Source organism: Monodon monoceros, unplaced genomic scaffold (genome assembly GCF_005190385.1).
Source record: "Monodon monoceros isolate NGI ecotype Baffin Bay Population unplaced genomic scaffold, NGI_Narwhal_1 Super_Scaffold_18, whole genome shotgun sequence".
Taxonomy (NCBI): domain Eukaryota; kingdom Metazoa; phylum Chordata; class Mammalia; order Artiodactyla; family Monodontidae; genus Monodon; species Monodon monoceros.
In genome coordinates, this window is record NW_021703774.1 from 179,779,792 (window position 1) to 179,797,856 (window position 18,065).

The 18,065-nt window shown below is 59.8% G+C and overlaps 2 protein-coding genes across 8 annotated transcripts; one reads left to right on the top strand and one right to left on the bottom strand.

The window, feature by feature from the left end:
- The first annotated feature begins 507 nt into the window (after positions 1-507).
- Positions 508-7,439, top strand: PEX10 (peroxisomal biogenesis factor 10). Of its 7 annotated transcripts, XM_029229837.1 has the most exons (6): positions 508-731; positions 1,682-1,762; positions 2,153-2,559; positions 3,821-3,996; positions 4,084-4,216; positions 5,062-7,439. In XM_029229837.1, the coding sequence occupies exons 1-6, from the start codon at positions 620-622 to the stop codon at positions 5,128-5,130; spliced, it is 978 nt and encodes a 325-aa protein (XP_029085670.1). In that variant the 5' UTR covers positions 508-619; the 3' UTR covers positions 5,131-7,439. The 7 variants fall into 7 exon arrangements, with proteins under 7 accessions (XP_029085670.1, XP_029085667.1, XP_029085671.1 ...); XM_029229834.1 differs by having other exon boundaries at positions 3,821-4,216; XM_029229838.1 differs by lacking the exon at positions 3,821-3,996.
- Positions 7,440-7,470: 31 nt separating this feature from the next.
- RER1 (retention in endoplasmic reticulum sorting receptor 1) lies at positions 7,471-17,812 on the bottom strand. Its single transcript, XM_029229839.1, has 7 exons — positions 17,657-17,812; positions 14,072-14,153; positions 12,909-13,013; positions 11,036-11,135; positions 9,682-9,760; positions 8,372-8,507; positions 7,471-7,805 (listed from the first exon to the last, which is right to left on the bottom strand). Exons 2-7 carry the CDS (start codon positions 14,150-14,152, stop codon positions 7,716-7,718), a joined length of 591 nt encoding a protein of 196 aa, XP_029085672.1. The 5' UTR covers position 14,153; positions 17,657-17,812; the 3' UTR covers positions 7,471-7,715.
- Positions 17,813-18,065: the final 253 nt, after the last annotated feature.

The following is an 18,065-nucleotide window of genomic DNA, read 5'->3' on the forward strand; positions in this document are numbered from 1 at the left end:
AAACACCGCGGTTCAAGAATCAGAGCTCCCTGCTCCGCCCCAGGCCGCAGAGCACCTTTCCTGGGCCCGCAGTGGGGGTCGCGGGGATGAGAACACACGAGGTCCCAGCACCCCGCAGAGGGTACTGCGGGGAGGGAGACGAGCGCCCTCCTTACTTCTGGCCCCAGGGGGCGGGCAAGTGCCTCCCCACCGGGCGTCGGCACGCCCCCTCTAGCTCCGATGCCTCTCGCAGTACCTGGGGGCTGTCCCCGAGGCCGCTCGCCACCCTGCGCCGCTCAACCCCCCACCCCGCGCACCCGCCCCCTCCCGCCCTGCGCGCGCTCCTCATCCGGGCCGCGTTCGCCCCGTACGGACCGCGCACGGAACCCACGGCCCTACCACGCGCTGGCCCCCGTCAGCCCCCGCCCCGCAGCAGGCCCCGCCCCGGAACGCGCGCGCGCCGTGACGCACAAGATCTGTGACGCACAAGGTCTGCACCGCACGCCGAGCAGCGCCATCAGGAGGCGCCGCCGCGTGGGCGTGGCTATCCGCTTTCCCGCAGCCCCAGGTCGTCACGATCTCCCCGGTCACCGCGATCTCCCCGGTCTCCACGGTCCCCGCGGTCCCGCAACCCTAGGCCATGGCCCCCGCGGCCGCCAGCCCCCCGGAGGTAGTCCGCGCGGCTCAGAAGGACGACTACTACCGCGGCGGGCTGCGGAGCGCGGCGGGCGGCACCCTGCACAGCCTCGCGGGTGAGCCCCCGCGGGGCCGCGGGGGCGCGAAGCGGGCCGACGAGCCTCAGGCCCTCCGGTCATCCCCCTGCAGGCTCGGCCAGGCCCTGCTCGCCCCCCCAAGACCTGAGGCGAAGGAAGGAGCGAGCGCCCCGGGCTTTGCCCCCTGCTGCCGGGGGCGGGGGTGGGGGCCGGGCACCAGGCGTGGAAGAGTCCACGGCTCTGGGGACACGGGGAGTCTCCCGTGGAGCAGCGGCGTCGGAGCCCAGTGGAGGGGCAAGAGCGTGGGGTGGATTCCAGACGACAGCGGGCTCCTCTTCGGAGTAGCCGAAGCGAGGCTGGGCCGTAGACTCGGGCGGGTAGCCATGGGCAGGTTTTGAGCAGGAGAGGGACACGACACGATCAGAACAAATGGCCCGTGTATTCGTTTTGCTAACACATTCACTTACTCTGTGCCAGACACTGTTCTCCGTGCTTCAGAACGTTAACTCATTTTATTCTCGACACATCCCTGTGAGTGGGACCTGTTGCTAGTCCCCTCCTTAGAGACAGGGAAGCGGGAATTCCAGAAAGATCTTGTACCTTCCTGAGGTCACAACCAGCAGTGTGGGGAGCTGGGATTTGATGCTGGATGGGTGGTCTCGGCTTGAGCTCCTGGTCACTGTACTACACTGTCCTTGTGGCCCTTCTGGGCTCTAGAGCAGCTGCCCAGGCGGGTCCTGGACGGGGAGGTGGCTACAGGTTGGTAAGTTCTCAGGATACTCGGTGGCCCAGGCGAGGCAGGTATAGATGGAGCAGAGTGGACAGCACAGGAGGCCAGGGAGAGAACAGAGTGTGGTTTAGGACAGTATTAGCCACGTGGAAGGGTGACGGGGCTGGGTCTTGGCAGCAGGAAGGAGGCTTGTTCCTAATCCTTACGCTGCACCACCCTCGCCCCAACCCCTCAGAAATGACGTGGTTCCTCCTCTCAGGTGCGAAGAAGTGGCTGGAGTGGAGGAGAGAGGTTGAGCTGGTGTCGGATGTCGCCTACTTTGGCCTCACTACACTGGCAGGTAGCAGCCCCTGGCAGGATCTCAAGGCCCACAACACACGCCGAGCCCAGAGGACAGGAGAGGGGCTGTCAGCAGAGTGAGAAGCTTCTGGAGGTGCTTCTCAGTGCCCCCGGAGCTGGGCCGCATGCAGCCTCAGGGAAGGAGGGAACCCCGAACCCTTTCCCTAGGTGGGAGGCCAGGCCCTGAGCCCAGGCTGGGGCCTCTGGAAGCTCTGCAGTACCCCTGTCACATCTGTCTGGGACCGTTTCTCCATGGCTGAACCCGTGGCCCTAGAGGGGTCCCAGCGCTGAGCCCTGTCACGGGGCCTGGGCTATGAGGATTGTAGGGACCCAGTACGGAAGTCGCTGGCAGGTCCCTGCCTGTCTCTCTCACCGGTCCCTCTCCCCACAGGCTACCAGACCCTCGGGGAGGAGTACGTCAGCATCCTGCAGGTGGACCCGACCCAGGGCCGAGTGCCCTCGAGGTTGCGCCGCGGGATACTGGTGGCGCTGCACACCGTCCTGCCCTACCTGCTGGACAAGGCCCTGCTCCACCTGGAGCACGAGCTGCAGGCCGATGGTGACGGCGCCTGGCCCTCACGGGGCAGCCTGGCCCCCAGTGCCCGTGGCCAGTCGGGGACAAGACGCTGGATGCGCCGGTGCACGGCCGCCTTGACGGAGCAGCAGCAGGGGACGCTCCTGCGGGCTGTGTTGGTGTTCAGGCAGGGCCTCGGGTGCCTCCAGCGTCTCCACGTCGCCTGGTTCTACATCCATGGCGCCTTCTACCACCTGGCCAAGAGGTTCACAGGCATCACCTACGTAAGTCACAGGTGCCGCCTGGGGCCGCTCTTCTGCAGGGGACCTCCGTCCCCGAGCACAGTCACAGGGCCAGAGCTGAAATCCTCCACTGGAAACGTGGGTCTTGTCAGGTCCCGTTTTGCTGAAAGACCTGCGCAAGTCTGGTTTCCGTAAACTCTGAGGGTAGGGCGAGTCTGTCTTCCTGCCGCCAGCACGTGTGACCGCCCCGCTCTGTACCCTGAGCGCAGGCCTGGGGCCCTGGCTCCTGGGCCCCGTGCCCACCCTTCCAGGCCACCCTGACAGAGGGTCAGGTGTAGGGACACCCTGATGGTGACCCTACAGCGACCCTGTTGCCGCCAGCGTTGCCGCCAGCATCCCCGCTAGCCTCCCCTGGGCTCCGCCCGCCGCAGGCACTCTGACCCTCCAGAGTCTCAGCTGATGCCCTTGCTCCCAGGTTCACCCGGAGGGCCTTCCCTCGGGCCCCCTGCCTCCCCGGAGGTCTCCAGGCTCCCTTGGCAGTGCTGTCCCGGCACGTGCACCCCCTCTCCTCAGCCCAGCCCCAGTCCTCACCGCGTTTGCTCTACCTGTTAGGTAGGGTGTTTGCTAAGCTGCTGCCACAGAGGGGCTGGAAACACGGGCTCAACCCAGTCAGGGCATTGGGGGCTGCCACGGGGCTCTTCCTACACAGGCAACCAGGGCCCTGCCCCTCGGGCTCCAGGCTCTGGCCAGTCTGGCTGACCTGACTGTCCCCATTCCCCGGGGGGAAGGAGACAGAAGCGGGGGGCAAGCAGCTTTCCCTTGGGGGACGTGGCCGGGAGTCCCAGCTGCGGAACATCACCCGGGTAGTCTGGTGCCTTGCTAGAAGCGGGAGCTTCTGTTCCTCTCACGGGGCTGAGTAGCGGGTCTGCCACGCTTGGCGCCCCTCCCATCCCACTGGGCGCCGCTGCTCAGGCTTCCCAGTTCTTTTTCTATGAGGCTTGGGGGCCTGGTCGTCCCCCCTCTCCCCGCGACACCTTGCCTGCAGCCTAGTGACTGCAGGCTTTGAGGTTCGTGGCCGTCCTCGCTCAATGCTGGGCTCCCGCCGGGGGTGACGCCCTGAGCTGTCCAGCTGCGCCCCCCCAGCTGCCACCCAGCGCAGAGCCTGCCAGGCGCTGCTGCCCCATCCTGCAGCCAGAGGGCAGGCCTTGGCTTCGTCCCACAGGGGAGGCCTGGCCCCTGGGCCACTCAGTGCCTCACGCCAACGGATCATGTGACCGTCCCCCCCTCCCCGGGTCCCTGACAGCTCCGTGTCCGCCATCCGCTCGCAGAGGACCCTCGGGCCCGTGCCAGCTACAGGCTGCTGGGGCTCGTGTCCCTGCTGCACCTGGCACTGGCTGCGGGCCTGCAGCTCTACGGCTTCCGGCAGAGGCAGCGCGCCCAGAGGGAGTGGAGGCCGCAGCGTGGCCTGTCCCACCGCAGGTGCGCAGGGCTGTGCCGGGGCGGGGGCTACCCAGCGCCACGCGGAACTCAGGCTCAGTCCTGTCCCATCGTCCCCTCTCCTGCCAGGAGCTACAGAGAGCGAGCAGTTTCCAGAACCTCGCTGTGCACGCTGTGCCTGGAGGAGCGCAGGCACTCGACGGCCACGCCCTGCGGCCACCTGTTTTGCTGGGGCTGCATCACCCACTGGGCCGACACCAAGGTGAGCGTCCTGAGCGTAGGCCCCCGGGCCACCCCCGCTGCACTGGGCCCGCTGCCTGCCTCCACAGCCGCGCTTGTTCAGTGGGGGGGGGGCTGTTTTTAAAAGCCCCCGGCTGGGATGGAGGCAGGGAGCTGCGGTGGCCGGAAGCCTGCTGTGACAGCTCTGCTCCCAAAAGGAAGGCCCCAGCCACCCACCTGGGAACCCTCGGAGCGAGAGCCGCCTGCTCGGCCTTGAGATCTCAGGGTGTGGGATCCAGGGGGCCAGAGCAGGGAGCTCTGCCACCTTACTCCTGCACTGGCTTCAGGGAGGGGCCGGTCCCGGGCCCCCGAGTACCCCCGCCCCGTCTCTCCTTGGGGCCTGAGGTCAAGCCTGCCTCGTTACTGGGATGTCCTGTCCACACGCTGCCCAAGGAGCCTTCCTCAGGGCCTGCAGGGCGCGGTGGCTGCAGCCTCCTCCGTGGGGTCCAGGCCGCTCTGCGAGGCCCTGGGGCACACGCATGCCTGGCAGGCAAGGGGCTGACCTTCCCGGGCCAGGAGGGACCCGGCCCTGAGGGTGGGGACAGGGGACCCGTGAGCTCACACCCAGAAACTCTGAGAGGTTCAGGGCAGCCACGGTCGTTCCGCGGCCAAGCGCCCTCCCTTGTCCCAAGTCACCCGTGGCCTGGCCATCTCCTCGCTGGTCACCGTCCCTGCTCTGCTCCCCGACTGCCTGCATCATCTCAAAAAAATGTTTTTCTGTCCTAATGGAGACGTGTGTACATCCGTGTTTTACTGGAGATGCCAGTGGGGGAGGGACCCCCGGGGTTGTAGGGGTCACAACCCATGACCTTCCTCCTCCCCCCACAGATGGAGTGTCCCCTCTGCAGGGAGAAGTTCCTCCCCCAGAAGCTGGTCTACCTGCGGCACTACCGCTGACCCGACGGAGGGAGAAACCCAGGAGTCCTTCCTGATGTCAGGAGGAAGTTTATTCTCAAGGTTGACAAGTTGACTGTACTTGCACAGAAATCATGAAACTCTCAAGTCTTTTATTCTTTGTCACATAAGATACCGTGCCAGCCACCGGGGAGGACAGGCGCTGGACCTGGCCGTGAAATGGCTTCAGGGCAGGTTGGGCAGGGCCTGCAGGGCTGCCAGCCAGACAGCTCAGCACTTAAACAGAACTTCCCTCCCTTCCCCAAACCGGTCGTTTATATCCAATACCAGGCACACAGTGAGGGCAGGGCCAGACGGGCCAGGACTGAACAAGGGCCGGGAACCAGCAGCCTGCCTTCCCAGCGTGGTCAGTCTTCCAGCCCAAACGACCCACAAACCTTAACCCTCGTCACTGGAGCTGGCTTTTGGGGCGAGGGGGCACAGCCCTTCCCGGAAAGGAGCCGTGATTGCCCCCTAACACATTTGGCAGGTGCCTTCTAATAAATGTCAGGTTTGTTTCCCATTTTAGAAAATGGAGGGCTTCCCTGGTGGCGCAGTGATTAAGAATCCGCCTGCCAATGCAGGGCACATGGGTTCAAGCCCTGGTCCGGGAAGATCCCACATGCCGCAAAGCAACTAAGCCTGTGTGCCCCAGCTACTGAGCCTGTGCTCTAGCCTGCGAGCCACAACTACTGAGTCTGCGCGCCTAGAGCCCGTGCTCCGCAACAAGAGAAGCCACTGCAATGAGAAGCCCGCGCACCGCAACGAAGAGTAGCCCCTGCTCCCCGCAGCTAGAGGAAGCCCGCACTCAGCAACAAAGACCCAACCCAATGCAGCCAAAAATAATAAAGTAAATTTTAAAAATAAAATGGAAGTGTGTGTCCTGGCCTCTGAACACGAGCCGTCTCCTCCTGCTTGGAGCGCCTGGCAGGCCCCAGCCAGCCTGACCCACTGAGGCCACCCGTCTCCAAAGCTGGTGGTGGGCCAGCTTGCCTACACCGGCTCACTGCTGTGTCCAACACACTTCCTGCCACCTTTTTTGTTATTTTCAGGTTTTTACATCTACCTAAGCTGTGCAGAGACAGGACTTTGCCGTAGGCATCCTTACAACAGCAATTCCACAGAAGTGCTGGTGTGTTAGCGCCGTGAGGTGAACGGAAGCCCGTGTGGAAGGGGCCCTCCCAGGGCCCCTGCAGGCCGCTTCTCCCTCCATGTGACTCTGTGGGACCGGTGATGCAGGAACAGAGACTCCTCGGTGAGCAGAGGTCAGCCCCAGAGGCAGGCCGTGACCGTGGGCCCTGCTCCGGACAGGCAGGAGCCCCAGGGGAGGCTCCACGGTTCCCAAAACCCCTTACTTACACTCACCAAGTGCCTGCAATTTCCCGTATTTCCCTGTGCATTTACCAGGAAAACAGTATGAAAAACAAAACAAAAAAAAGTCTAGAGTTTCAACACCTCAGGTGCCACAATGTGGTAATAAAAGTACCGATTTGGACATCATTTCCACGTGAAGTTAAAATTCAGGATCGGGTACACAAATGGTCTTCATACGGCCTCTTAAAAGCAAGAGCTCAATTTCAGCTATGCAAAACCTGGCAAAAGAAAAGCCAGGCGGTAAACACTCGATGTCTGAAACCCGCAGACAGATGGAAACAGCGCTTGCAGCAGGGAGTGGGAACAGACCCCCAGTGTCTGGGCCGCGGCCTGAGCAGCACGGCCCGCCCTCCAGGAAGGCTGCACTCCCCTGCCAGGCCCTCACAGTGCCGGAGGCGTAGCGGGTTAGATGAAGACTACAGAAGAGCAGCGACGTTGTCTTTAATGAAGTTGGAATTAAAAAGTCACTCGGTAAAATGTTTACGAGTATTGGTTTTTATCACATCAAAAAAGTTGACATGCAGGTCAGAGCTGTTTCCCTGTAGAAAGTGGGAAGCCATGTGTTAAAAGCCACAGAACTGGCTGCTCCTGCCAGGTGTTTCTGAAAAGGGGCTGCTGCATGAGAACACGTTTAAGTTAAAACAACCCTTCACGTATCAAAGAAATGTGTCAAAATAATCTCAAACAATTAAAATATATATATTTATAATTCCAGGCCCTCAGAAGCAATCATGGTAGTTAAGAACGAAGTTTTGAGTCATCATGATAGAGGCCAACTCAACACATCTCTAGCGAGATGAAATTCGGAAACCGGCATTAGAGCCCAGAGTTGCTGCAGAATCTCCTCCACGCGCCGGACGGACAGGCGAGCGTCCCCCGGGGCCACGGTGAGCGTCCTGGGAGGCAGCAGCTGGCGTCCTGGCTCCTTCCGCGGGCCCGGCCCCCCCGCCCCCGCCCCCCAGCCCACATGGCTGTCCACCCGGCCTGCCCTCTGCAAGGCCAGCGTCTGGACGCCTGACCAGCACTGGAAAATAAATCAACGCGATTCGGTTTAAATGCCAGTTTCTTCAAGAACCTGATATTTCAGTTACAAATTATTGAAGCTCCTTTTTAAAAAGAAAATAACTCCCTTGTAATCAACTACTTTATGTGAGGAAAGAAGACGGCGTCACAGCAACTTGCGGCCGTCCAGGGCCCGCGGAGGGCAGCCGCATCTAGCTGGCGAACGTCTTGCCCACGTCCTCCTTCCCCTTGTACGTCCTCTTGCCGTGCGTGAACGGGATGTACCGGTACTTGATCATGTGCTGGGGACAGGCAGACGCGTCTCAGCACGGCTTCCCCGTGACCCACCTTCCCTCCAACTCTGAGCCCCACCTTCTCCACATACCAGGCGTGGAGCCAGAGCTCCGGCAGACGCCCCCGTCCCCCAACTGCCCAGCGGAGCCGGCCGAGCTGCTGGAAACCCTGAGGGTGTGGGATGGGCTTCATGACGCCCTGTGTGCCAGACGGGCTAGCGCTACTGAGCTGGGGACGTGGGATAGGTGGCACCCGGGCCCAGGTGGTTGGTGGGGTGGGGAGGCCAGGATGAAGCCGCACCACCCTGTCTGGCAAGGCCCATTCTAGGGTGATGTTGGCAGAACACACCATCCAGGAGGTCCTGGGCCCTGACTGTCCCGCAGTATGATGTGCCAGACCTGAGGGTGTTAACTGGCTGTGCTGTGCTGGCGGGGAGCGGGCACCACACCCATCAGACCTGCAGGGAGAGCAGGGTCCACACGGCTCTCCCGTGTCTCGGGCCCGAGCCGGCTCTCCCAAAGCTACCAGTACTGGGTGGCACTGTCTCACGGTGCAGAATCACCTGGGTTTTTACCTTTATTTGCCTCTTCATCGTGATACAGAAAAGCATGATGAAGTACATGACCAGGATGGGCCAGAACACCGGGACGTTGAATGCCTCAAAGAAGGTGCAGACCATCGCCACCAGGATGCCCTTGGTCGCTGCGTGCCTACCGGAAGGAGAGAAGGTCAGTGCTGGACGGCAGCCCCGAGGAGGGTGTGGGTCTCCACTTGCGGAGTGGGGTGGGCGCTGCGTGTGGCGTGTCTGACGTACTACGTGTGACCACGGACACAGCGTTCTTAGTCCCTTGGACACTCGAAGTTTTCTGAAATTACAGAAGTGTAAAACAGCAGTGGGGGCCCTGGCACTGCCCAGGCCAGCAGCTGGGGGATGCAGATGCCCCCCATGTGCTGCTGCGGCCCACGTCTAGAAATCCAGTCCCGAGCCTCAAGGCTTGAGTCCCACACGCCCAGCAGGCCATCCCCCAGTGGCCGAGCAGTGTCCCCAGGAGAAGCAGGTGGAGTCAGGCCTCAGGGCCACCATCCCTCCGGCTTAGGGCCCAACCATCAGGGTCACAGCCCTCCTTAAAATCCCCCTTGGTCTCCCTTTCCTAGAGAACAAAGGCCACCTCAGAGGGCGGGCAGGACCCGGCCTTGCCCGCTGCCCACCCTCCCCCGGCAGCCCCGGGCCCAGCGTTTCACACTCATCCCACAGGGACTCACCGAGCACCTGCACGGCCACCCCTGCACCAGGAGGACAGGCTGAAGGGCGGCAGCTCTTTGCCTTCACTTTTGTGACAACACAGGACAGACACGTTCACAGACCAGCCCCCCCCCCCGCAACACACACACACACACACACTAGGGGGTCACCTCCATCCTCCTGTCACATTCGTACTTGTCACAGCATCACACACACGTGACCGCCTCCAGGAGGCCTGGGGACGCCCAGGCCACCCCGAGGACCGAGTGGGGAGAGAGCTGGGCCCCCTTCGGGCCACCAGGGGGGCGCCGTGCACAAAGCAGCATCCCCCCGAGGCCAAGTGTGCCACATACCCGGGACCCGCCTCCCCAGAAGCAGCCTCTTTTCTGCGGCATCGAGGTGCAGCAGTGTTACCTTGGGAGGGGGGTGGGCACTACAAGGCCCCATTACCCCCCTCCACGCCCAGCGGGCACGCTTCACATTCTGGGTGAGTCAACGTTCAAAACGAGGAAACACAACAGAACTGGCGTTTCTCCAAGGAGTCTAAGCTGCTGGCTCGCTGGGACCGAAGCGCCTGCCCCCGTCTCACGGCCGTGTGTGGGGCGAGCGTCCTTCGCAACCACCGTTAGGAAGTGACTCACCAAAACTTAAACTCTGGGAGCCTTCGAATGAAGGGCCGGAACTCCTCATTCTGTTTGGTTGGTAACGAGGGGCCATCATCTGAAAGGCAGAATGTCACCCGGAGGTGAGGCACACAGTGTACCTTGTCGTTTCCACAGCTGCCCTTTTAAGGTTCCCTAGAGCTTGTGAACCAGCGGGCCTGATACGTGACAAACAGATTTACATCCTTTAACCGGACATAAAATGGGGACCTTCAGTTGATTTAGAAACCGATTCACTGCTTTAGAAAATCTGTATTAGAATTTCTTTTTAAGACCAGTTTAAGTGATCACATAAAAATTCAACCACACGCCGATTTTCAGGAACGTGTCAACTGTACAACACGAGGTACAGGGAGGATGAAAGTCAACATCCCACGAGAGCACACAGGCGGGAGCTGTGCATCCACTCTCAGGGGCGCTGGGCTTAGGACGGCCACCCTCTTCAGTGAGCCGCGAGCCAGGCCTCGGGCTGACGCCCCCAAGCCGCCTCCCACCCCACGTGGGAAGGTGCCCTCCCCAGTTAACAGATGGAGAAACTGAGGCCTACTGAAAGGGCCTCTTGTTTCCTAATCCCCCCAATGCAGCACCAAATGAAAGGGTTGTTTCCTTTGCTATTTTCATCAAATACTCCACAGAAAAAAATACACAGGCTCCGATCGTGATGTGAACAGGCTGCGTAAAGTGTGCCTCTGCCATTAACAACTGTGCCTCTGACTCCATGGGCTCCACAGGAGCTGCGTCGGGTTTTCCCAACAGTGGCTGCGACGTGCCGGAATGGAGGCCTCAGCATCTGGTCGTGAGCCATCCCCGCCCCCAGCTGGCCCAGCAGGTGTGTGCCAAGGCCCCCACCTGGCCCAGGTACGCCAGGAGCAGCCAGAGCCACGAACCTTTCAACCCATCGTCCTTAGGGGACACTGGGGGGCCAGTGGCCTCAGTCAGCCATGTGGAGCCGCCGTGTAAGCTTGCTTTTGTGAGAAAGGGACCTAACAGGCAAGCATGGAGGGGACGTGGACGGGCCAGCTACCCAGGAAGCAGGCCCTGGCTCCCCCCACTGCGGGACCTCAGCAGGTTCCACAGCCTGACGGCTCACTTTCCCCCTCTGCCACACGGGGGTGACAGGAGCGCCTGCCTCCTGTGACTGTCACGAGGGCTTAGCAAGTCGTTCCACAAACTTGCCAGGATCACTGAACTTGCAGGTACATTTTAAGCACCCAGAGAACAGTCCCCAAAATTTAGATTTCAAATGTTTCCAGAGAAAATGGAGCAATCCTGGGAAGTACAGAAAGCCCACAACTCTCCCCAAACAGAGCAAAGTGGACAGTCTCTACTCTACCTGAATCTTCCATTAAGGAAGGATCCACTTTTGGAGAAAGGAAAGCTATGAAGAGATTTAGATGGTAGATTCCCAAGGCATAGGTCACGATGTACCAACCCTGGAAGAGAAGGAGAAACGGTCAGTGAGGCCACCCTGAACCCATTCCCTGTCTGGACTGAACCAGGACATGGAGTCATAACAAGTGACCGAAGTGCAGTGAGCATCCATGCTGACAGTTTATCTTAAACTGCACCGTGGGTCTTGAGAGTGGATAAGCCAAGGTCCACACGGCAAACGTTTTCAAGGGTCCATTAGGTGCACCCAGAACGTAAAGCCACCAGCCCCCCGGAAGGCAGCAGAAACGGGGGTGCTTCACAAAGCCTCACACCCGACCTGCACACCCGGGTCACAAGCCCTGCCCTCGGCCAGCGGCGCCTGACCCAGACGCAGGTTCCGGACCAGCCTGAGACACTGGGGCTCGAGCTCCTTCCGGCAGGCGGTTCACACCACCGCACACTGTGTCAGGAATGTTCATAACGTTTGCCCAGAAGAAAACCAGAGCCGGAAAATCAGTAAACCAAGCACAAGTCAGCAAAGTGTCGTGGAGCCAAACCCCCCTCAGGCGGCACAGAGAAAGGGGCACACGTGCCACATGACTCGCTCTTAGAGAACAGACTTCATCCGATCAGAACCACAGCTGCACTGCAGGACCAAATGTAAAAGCCTAAACATTTTCACACAAACAAGATGAGCCCTTTCCACCTTGAAACGTTTTCAAGTCAAACAACAAAGACCTAAATGTGCAGAGTTAACAGCTGAGTTAACTCTGCACAGGGAAAAGTTAACACACAGCTCCTCGTGGCGGGCTGAGTCTGAAGGGGCGCCAAGTCGGGTAGAGACTCAGAGCACAGGAGAACCAACCCGTACGAGATGCACCCGCCCCCGCCCAAATCCCCCAAGTCAAGGTTTCTAGGTCATTCATTCCACTGAGAATGAACCAAGGTCCAGGTTCTTAAAAAAATCCTAGACCCCATCACAGCAAACTGAACATCAGTTATAGACACCCAATACAGACCGCACCCTGCTGCAGAGCTGGACCGGGGCCCCACCGCCTTTGCGCCGAGCCAGGGCTAGGCTTCCTTGTAGGAACGCAGACACAATACCATCTAAGGACAGGTCTCTATGCTTAGCTTAGGTGAGAATTCCCCAGAGCACTGGACGCAGCATAGCATCCAGTAGGTGAAGTATCCATCTACGCACACACATACTCCTAAACCTTGGGAAATACCTGGAAGGAGGGTGTTTGCTTTCAAGGAGGGGGAGAAAAAGCCTCAGCCTCCTTCCTCTGGACACAAGGGAGCATGAGCTGCCCTCCTCTCAGGGTCTACAGAGCACTCCCGTCCAGGAGCCCGGCACTCACCAAAGGTGCGGGGAGGGCGTCCGTCCCCTGGAGGAGCCGTGCTGCCCTCGGTCACCCCACCCGGCCCTCCTCGGACACCAGCACAGCTCACGGCACCCAGGGAATGGGGTGGCAAGTCCGGGTGATTTTGTCCCTAGAGTCCCCAGCCCCCGTAAGTCCCGCCCGAGGCAGGGTCAAGGAGCGCCAGAGGGTTCCCTGTGCAGACCAGGACACTGGAGAGCGCTGTCACCTCACCAGGCCCGGCTGACACCAAGACTGTCCTGGGAAGTCCAGCAACAGAATACAAGGAACTTAGAACGGGATGTAAACATTTAAAGACAGTCACTGAAGTCTTTCTTATACTTGGTGCTTAGCTGTAAAATTATCTTTAGAGACCCCTTCCTTCACCATAAACCCACCTAATCCAGAGACAGAAGGAAAAACAACACCCCAGCCAACACCACAGGGCAGTCACCGCCACCCCCCACCGACCTGCAGCAGGTAAACTCGGATCATGTAGACGAAGCTCAGGCCCAGCGTCACCACCCATCGCACAGCCGTGTATGGCGTAGACTTGTCGAGCCAGGACTGATAGATCTGGAAAGAGAGTGCCCAAGTTACAGAGACCCTGCAATTCCTTCTGCAGAGCACACTTCTTGCCAGCATTTGCCTCAGATTTTAAGTCAATGGCACTAAGCGGTGACTACAATTAATCCAACATTTGCAGTGTTTCCTGAGGCAAGTCTACCCCTTAAGCAAAAATACTACAGAACCACCTCTTGCAGCACGTAGTCCTACAGCATCGGCCCAAGGGGCCATCGTGGGGAGACTGAACTTAAACCCCAGAGAGGATGGGACAGAGAAAGGAGAATGTCACCACCCTGCATGTGGGACTCCACCCGAGGTCCCGTCCCAAAGCCCACCTCCCCCGGAGCCGGTCCCAGCCCGCCCAGGAGCCGCAGAGCTGACTGCCTTAATCCTTAGATTCACATATGTGCACGTGTGCCTACATACACGTGTATGTGTGTGTGTAATTAATATACACGTGTGTAGTCTAAATTTAATTTTGAGATTTTAATTATGAAAAATTTCAACCATTCGTGAGAATGAGCCTCCACGTGCCCATCACCTGCTTCAATAATTAGGAACTTCTCCAGATGCTAGTTTTTAATTTAAAAAATCAATTACAGTTTTAGTTTTGAACCAAACTGTGCGATTCTTCGCTGAGTTAGACTCCTTCCTCCAGAACTCATAGGCCTCGCTGCAGCCCCAAGGGGTATTCCTGCCACGGAGCGCAAGCCTGGGCCAGGGCCAGAGGGGCCGAGGGGACGCAGACATGGGTGTCTGGACGAGGGTACAGCAAGGGCAGAGCAGGGGCCGCCAGGTCCATCCCGCCCAGGAGCTAAGAATGGTTTTCACATTTTAAAAGTTGTTGGAAAAAAACACAGAAGACAAGTACATGGCCTGAACCTCAGGAGACCCAGCACCCTCACGGCAATGGGAAAAGCTTCTGAGAGGGTGAAGAGGGTGAACGAGAGACCCAGGGAGGGGCTGCCCACCCTGCGGGGTCTGCCAGCACACTTACGCCCCAGGGAAACGTCCCAGGGTCAAGTCTCATTTAAATGTTTCCGCAACTCAGTGACCTGAAAACCAACCTGTCCAAGTCTTGTGAAGAATCTGTACACCACAGAAGGTTTCCCGTGGACGGAATCTCCCACACTGTCACCTTCTGACATGCTGTATACAAGAAAAATACAACATACTTTTAAATTAAATAAAAAGTACTCAAGGACTGGATCATTTTGCCCTATTTTCATCAACACCGTCAAGCAGGTTTCCTCAGCATTCACTGTTTCATCCACGCCGTGGCTTCCTTCTGTGTGCCTTTACCACCAGTCACCCAGAAAAAAGAAACCAGCCAGCGACACGCTTTGGTGGAGAGCCAGGAAGGCATGTGACATGCAAAGCAGCAGCACCGGGTGGACTTTCGTTCCTGCTAATGTCACCTGGCTCACTCTCCTCCGGCAGGTCCCCAGGAGCCGCCCTCGCTGACGGCCAAGTCCTCTGGCCCCATTTCTGTGTCCACCTCCCGGGGCCGGTCCACAGCACGGGCCACCGCGCCCAAGCCTCCCCGGGGCTCGCCGGCCTCCAGCACCTCCTCCTGCCACTCCTCAGGCTCCCCTCGGTGCCCCCACTTCTCTAGGCCCCGCCCTGGCCTCTGTCCAGGCCACTGCCCACGGTGCCAGCTGTGCACCTCCAGGTCCTCCCAGACCCGATCCCCACTCCATGACCAGGATCCTCAGGTGATCATCCGTCTGCGTCCCAGTTCCTTATCTGTGCGTGGAGGTAATCCTATCTGCTCCTGACCATTTCAACATGCCCTGCGATTCCATGCGCATCTAGCCTGTGAGAACCCAGGTCACTAAGGGAAGCCAAGGGCATCGTCACCCCTATTCCACAACAGAGGATCAAGCCCCAAATAGCTTAAGCCACTTCTCAAAGTTAAGAGTAGCTCTGACCTCAGCTCCTACAGCCCAACACACCCCCGCCTGAACCTCGGGACCAGAGGATGCAGAGGATGGAGGGCCCTGCCAGCCTGAAGCTGGTGAAGACGCCGGGACAAAGCTCTCCCTGCCCGCAAACTTGTGGGCAGCTCCTTCCCGATCTGGCACCACGGCAGGGCTGGGGACCAGAAGTGGACTCCAGCTCGGAGTCTGTTTCCAGGGCCCCTGAGTGACATGGCTGTGCGGGCTCAGTTTCCTCATTGGGGAGATGGCACCTGCTGGCACAGCGGCCCTTCCCATTCAGACAGAAAACCACGGCTCCTGACGGCCCGAGCTGCCCCAACGCCCGGCCTGCGCACAGCGGGGCTGGGGCCTGAACTCACGCCCGCCAACACGTCCTCGCCACGTGCACTGAGCAAGTCCGCAGGCTCACGATGCGATCCCGGGTCCCAAGTGGAACAACGTGCCCGTTACAGCTGACCCTCGAAGAATGCAGAGTTAGGGGCACCGGCCCCCAGCAGTCGACAAGCCGAGTATAACTTTACAGTCGGCCTCTGGATCCGCAGTTCAGCCAACCACGGACTGTGCGGTACCGCAGTACTTTTCTCGTGAAAACAATCCACACGTGAGTGGACCCATGCAGTCCAAACCTGTGTTATTCAAGGGTCAACTGTACAACTCAAGTATTAAAATAACCTGAGCAGTCCCACCACACACGTCATCACATCTGTGTTGAAAAGTCTGTCATTCAGTGACACCATTTCCTGGAGCGACCGTGTGGAGGAGGCCAGCTAGGCCAGCGGGTGCAGGAGTGCCAGGAGTACCACGGAGGAGACTGAGAAATGCCCTTTGCTCTCAGGGGAGCCGAGGCTGAACTGAACAGGCAAACTCCTAGTCCTGTCTTTTGAGAAGGTTTGTCTTTACGTTCAACTGGGAAAAATTCCATTTTTTAAAAGGGGCTACATTAGAACATGTTACCTAGGACAGCCAGCCACCCTCTTTAGGCCAAAGCCAGGCCAGCACAAAGCTACATCAGTAACATCATTTATCCTTCGGTTCCATACAAATTACCCCTTATTTTACGTTTTTATGACCAAAGCGTTTACCTTTAAAACGCTTCTACTTGAGCTGAGGCATTTAGGTGAACATTAGAAAAACCTGGGTACTCCTTTAAAGTACGTGCCCTAAGTAGAAATGACTGCTTCTAAGTCTCATTCTTTCAACTGAACGTGTGGAAAATCTTCCCAAAACAAAACAGCCAATTTCAGATCACCTGGCAAACGACATACGCGGTAACACACGGCTCCACACCATGGCTGAGCTTGCGTACAGCGACGTTTAGAACGTGAACTTTGGAGTCAAACGGCCTGTCTATGGCGTGACCCGCAGGCCACCTCGGCCGGCCCCACTCCGATCTGTAAAGCACCTGTAAAGCACCGTAGGCCCCTCCCGGGCCTCTGTGGGAGTGAGCGGCCAGCGTGTTAGCATGAGCAGCAGGCCTGGCCCGTAGGGCGACCGAGGGAGGGAGGGAGCGAGTGGGTCTCCCTCAGACACGAGTCAGACCTGTTCCCGATCGGGGCAACCCTCACACGGCTGGGTGTCTGCGGTCCTCTTCCCTCTGCTGTTCCAAGGCCGCCGCCTCGAGAGAGGCCCCCTGTGACTGTCCAACAGGTGCCGGTCCCTCACATCCTGTCACTCTGTTTTATTGTGTGTGGGAATCGTTTCTGATTGCTTTCCGCTTTCTCTCCCTATTGCCTCCTACTACAACGCAAGCTTCTTGAGGGGGAGCCTTGTCTGTCCACTGCCAGTCCCACGGCCCACAGGGCCCGGCACAGAGCTCGCAGTGGGTAAGTTCTCTGTTGGATGTCACTGCTTCAGGCTCAGCCTCAAGAAAACAAAGGCAAAAATAAGACAAAACCACTCCAAGCAGAGACCAGGAGTATCACGTCTGGAGATTTGCGTACAGAGTTCCAGAGTCATCACTGCACCTGTCTGTGGAGTGGACCTCCCTCCTCAGATGGCCCCCGTTACACAGAGGACAGTCCTGCCTGGCGCACGGGTCACCCACAATTTGGCTCCCACTGCCTCTCCGTTCATCCCCCTCCCCATTCCTCCTGGGTCCCCAGCGTGGTAATTTTCCACACTTTCGCCGTCTGATGCTGTTCCCTCCGCTGAAATGCCCTTCCAGACCCCATCCACTCGAGCGCTCGGCCAAGCCCCGCCGTCGGCTGCTCCCTCCCCTGGGCGTGACCACCTTCCCGTCTCCACCGGGCCCTGACCACACCGTACCTGCACCACCACAACCGGGGGCCCCGGGGGGTCCACCTTACACACCCCCTAAAGTGAGACCCACCCGACCGAGCAGCAGGCGACCCGGGACGCTCCCAAGCCCAGATGCCCAGGGCAAGTTTCCGGAGGAAGCTCTGGGCCCAGCACGCGGGGCGCCGTCGGGCGGCTCGGCCCGAGCGCTCGGAATTCTCGGTTCGCAGAATGGCCAGGACCTGACCTCAAGACACCCAAGTCCACCGCGACGCTTCCTACCCAAATCCCGCAGGCCGCCCTGGGTCGGCAAGGGCACCGAGGCCCCTCGGGCCCCTTCCAGGACGCGCCAGCGGGGGGCGGGAGCCGGTCATCGCGGCGACCCCAGGGGCCCCGTTCGGCCCCGGCCCCGCGCGCGGCCCCCAAGACCCCCGCCCCTGCCCCGCCCCCGCCCCGCCCCACCCCACCCGCCGGCACCTCGCGGTCCACTGCGGCCGAGCGCGGTCTCCCGAGGGCCGCGGGAAGGAGGACGCGAGTGGCTGCCGCGCCGGCGCTTCGCTCGGTCCGGGAAGACGCAGCCAAGCACTTCCGCTCCGTCCTGAGCGGCACCGCCTCCCGGGCCTTCAAGATGGCCTCCGGGGCGGGGCCGAGAGCCTCCAACCATTTCCGCTTCCGGTGCGGGCGTCCAGGCCGTTGGCGGGGCGGTCGCGTCGGCGGAAGGGACGTGAGCGGCGGAAATTCGCCGCGTTGCGCAAGCGTAGTCGCGTCCTCTGGCTCCGGGCCCAGACAGCTCCGCTCCAGAGATTGGTAACGCCCAGAGACTGAGCCCGAGGCCACGCCCCCTCGCGACCAATGAGCCAATGGAGGAGTGCTATGAGGTTGCTAA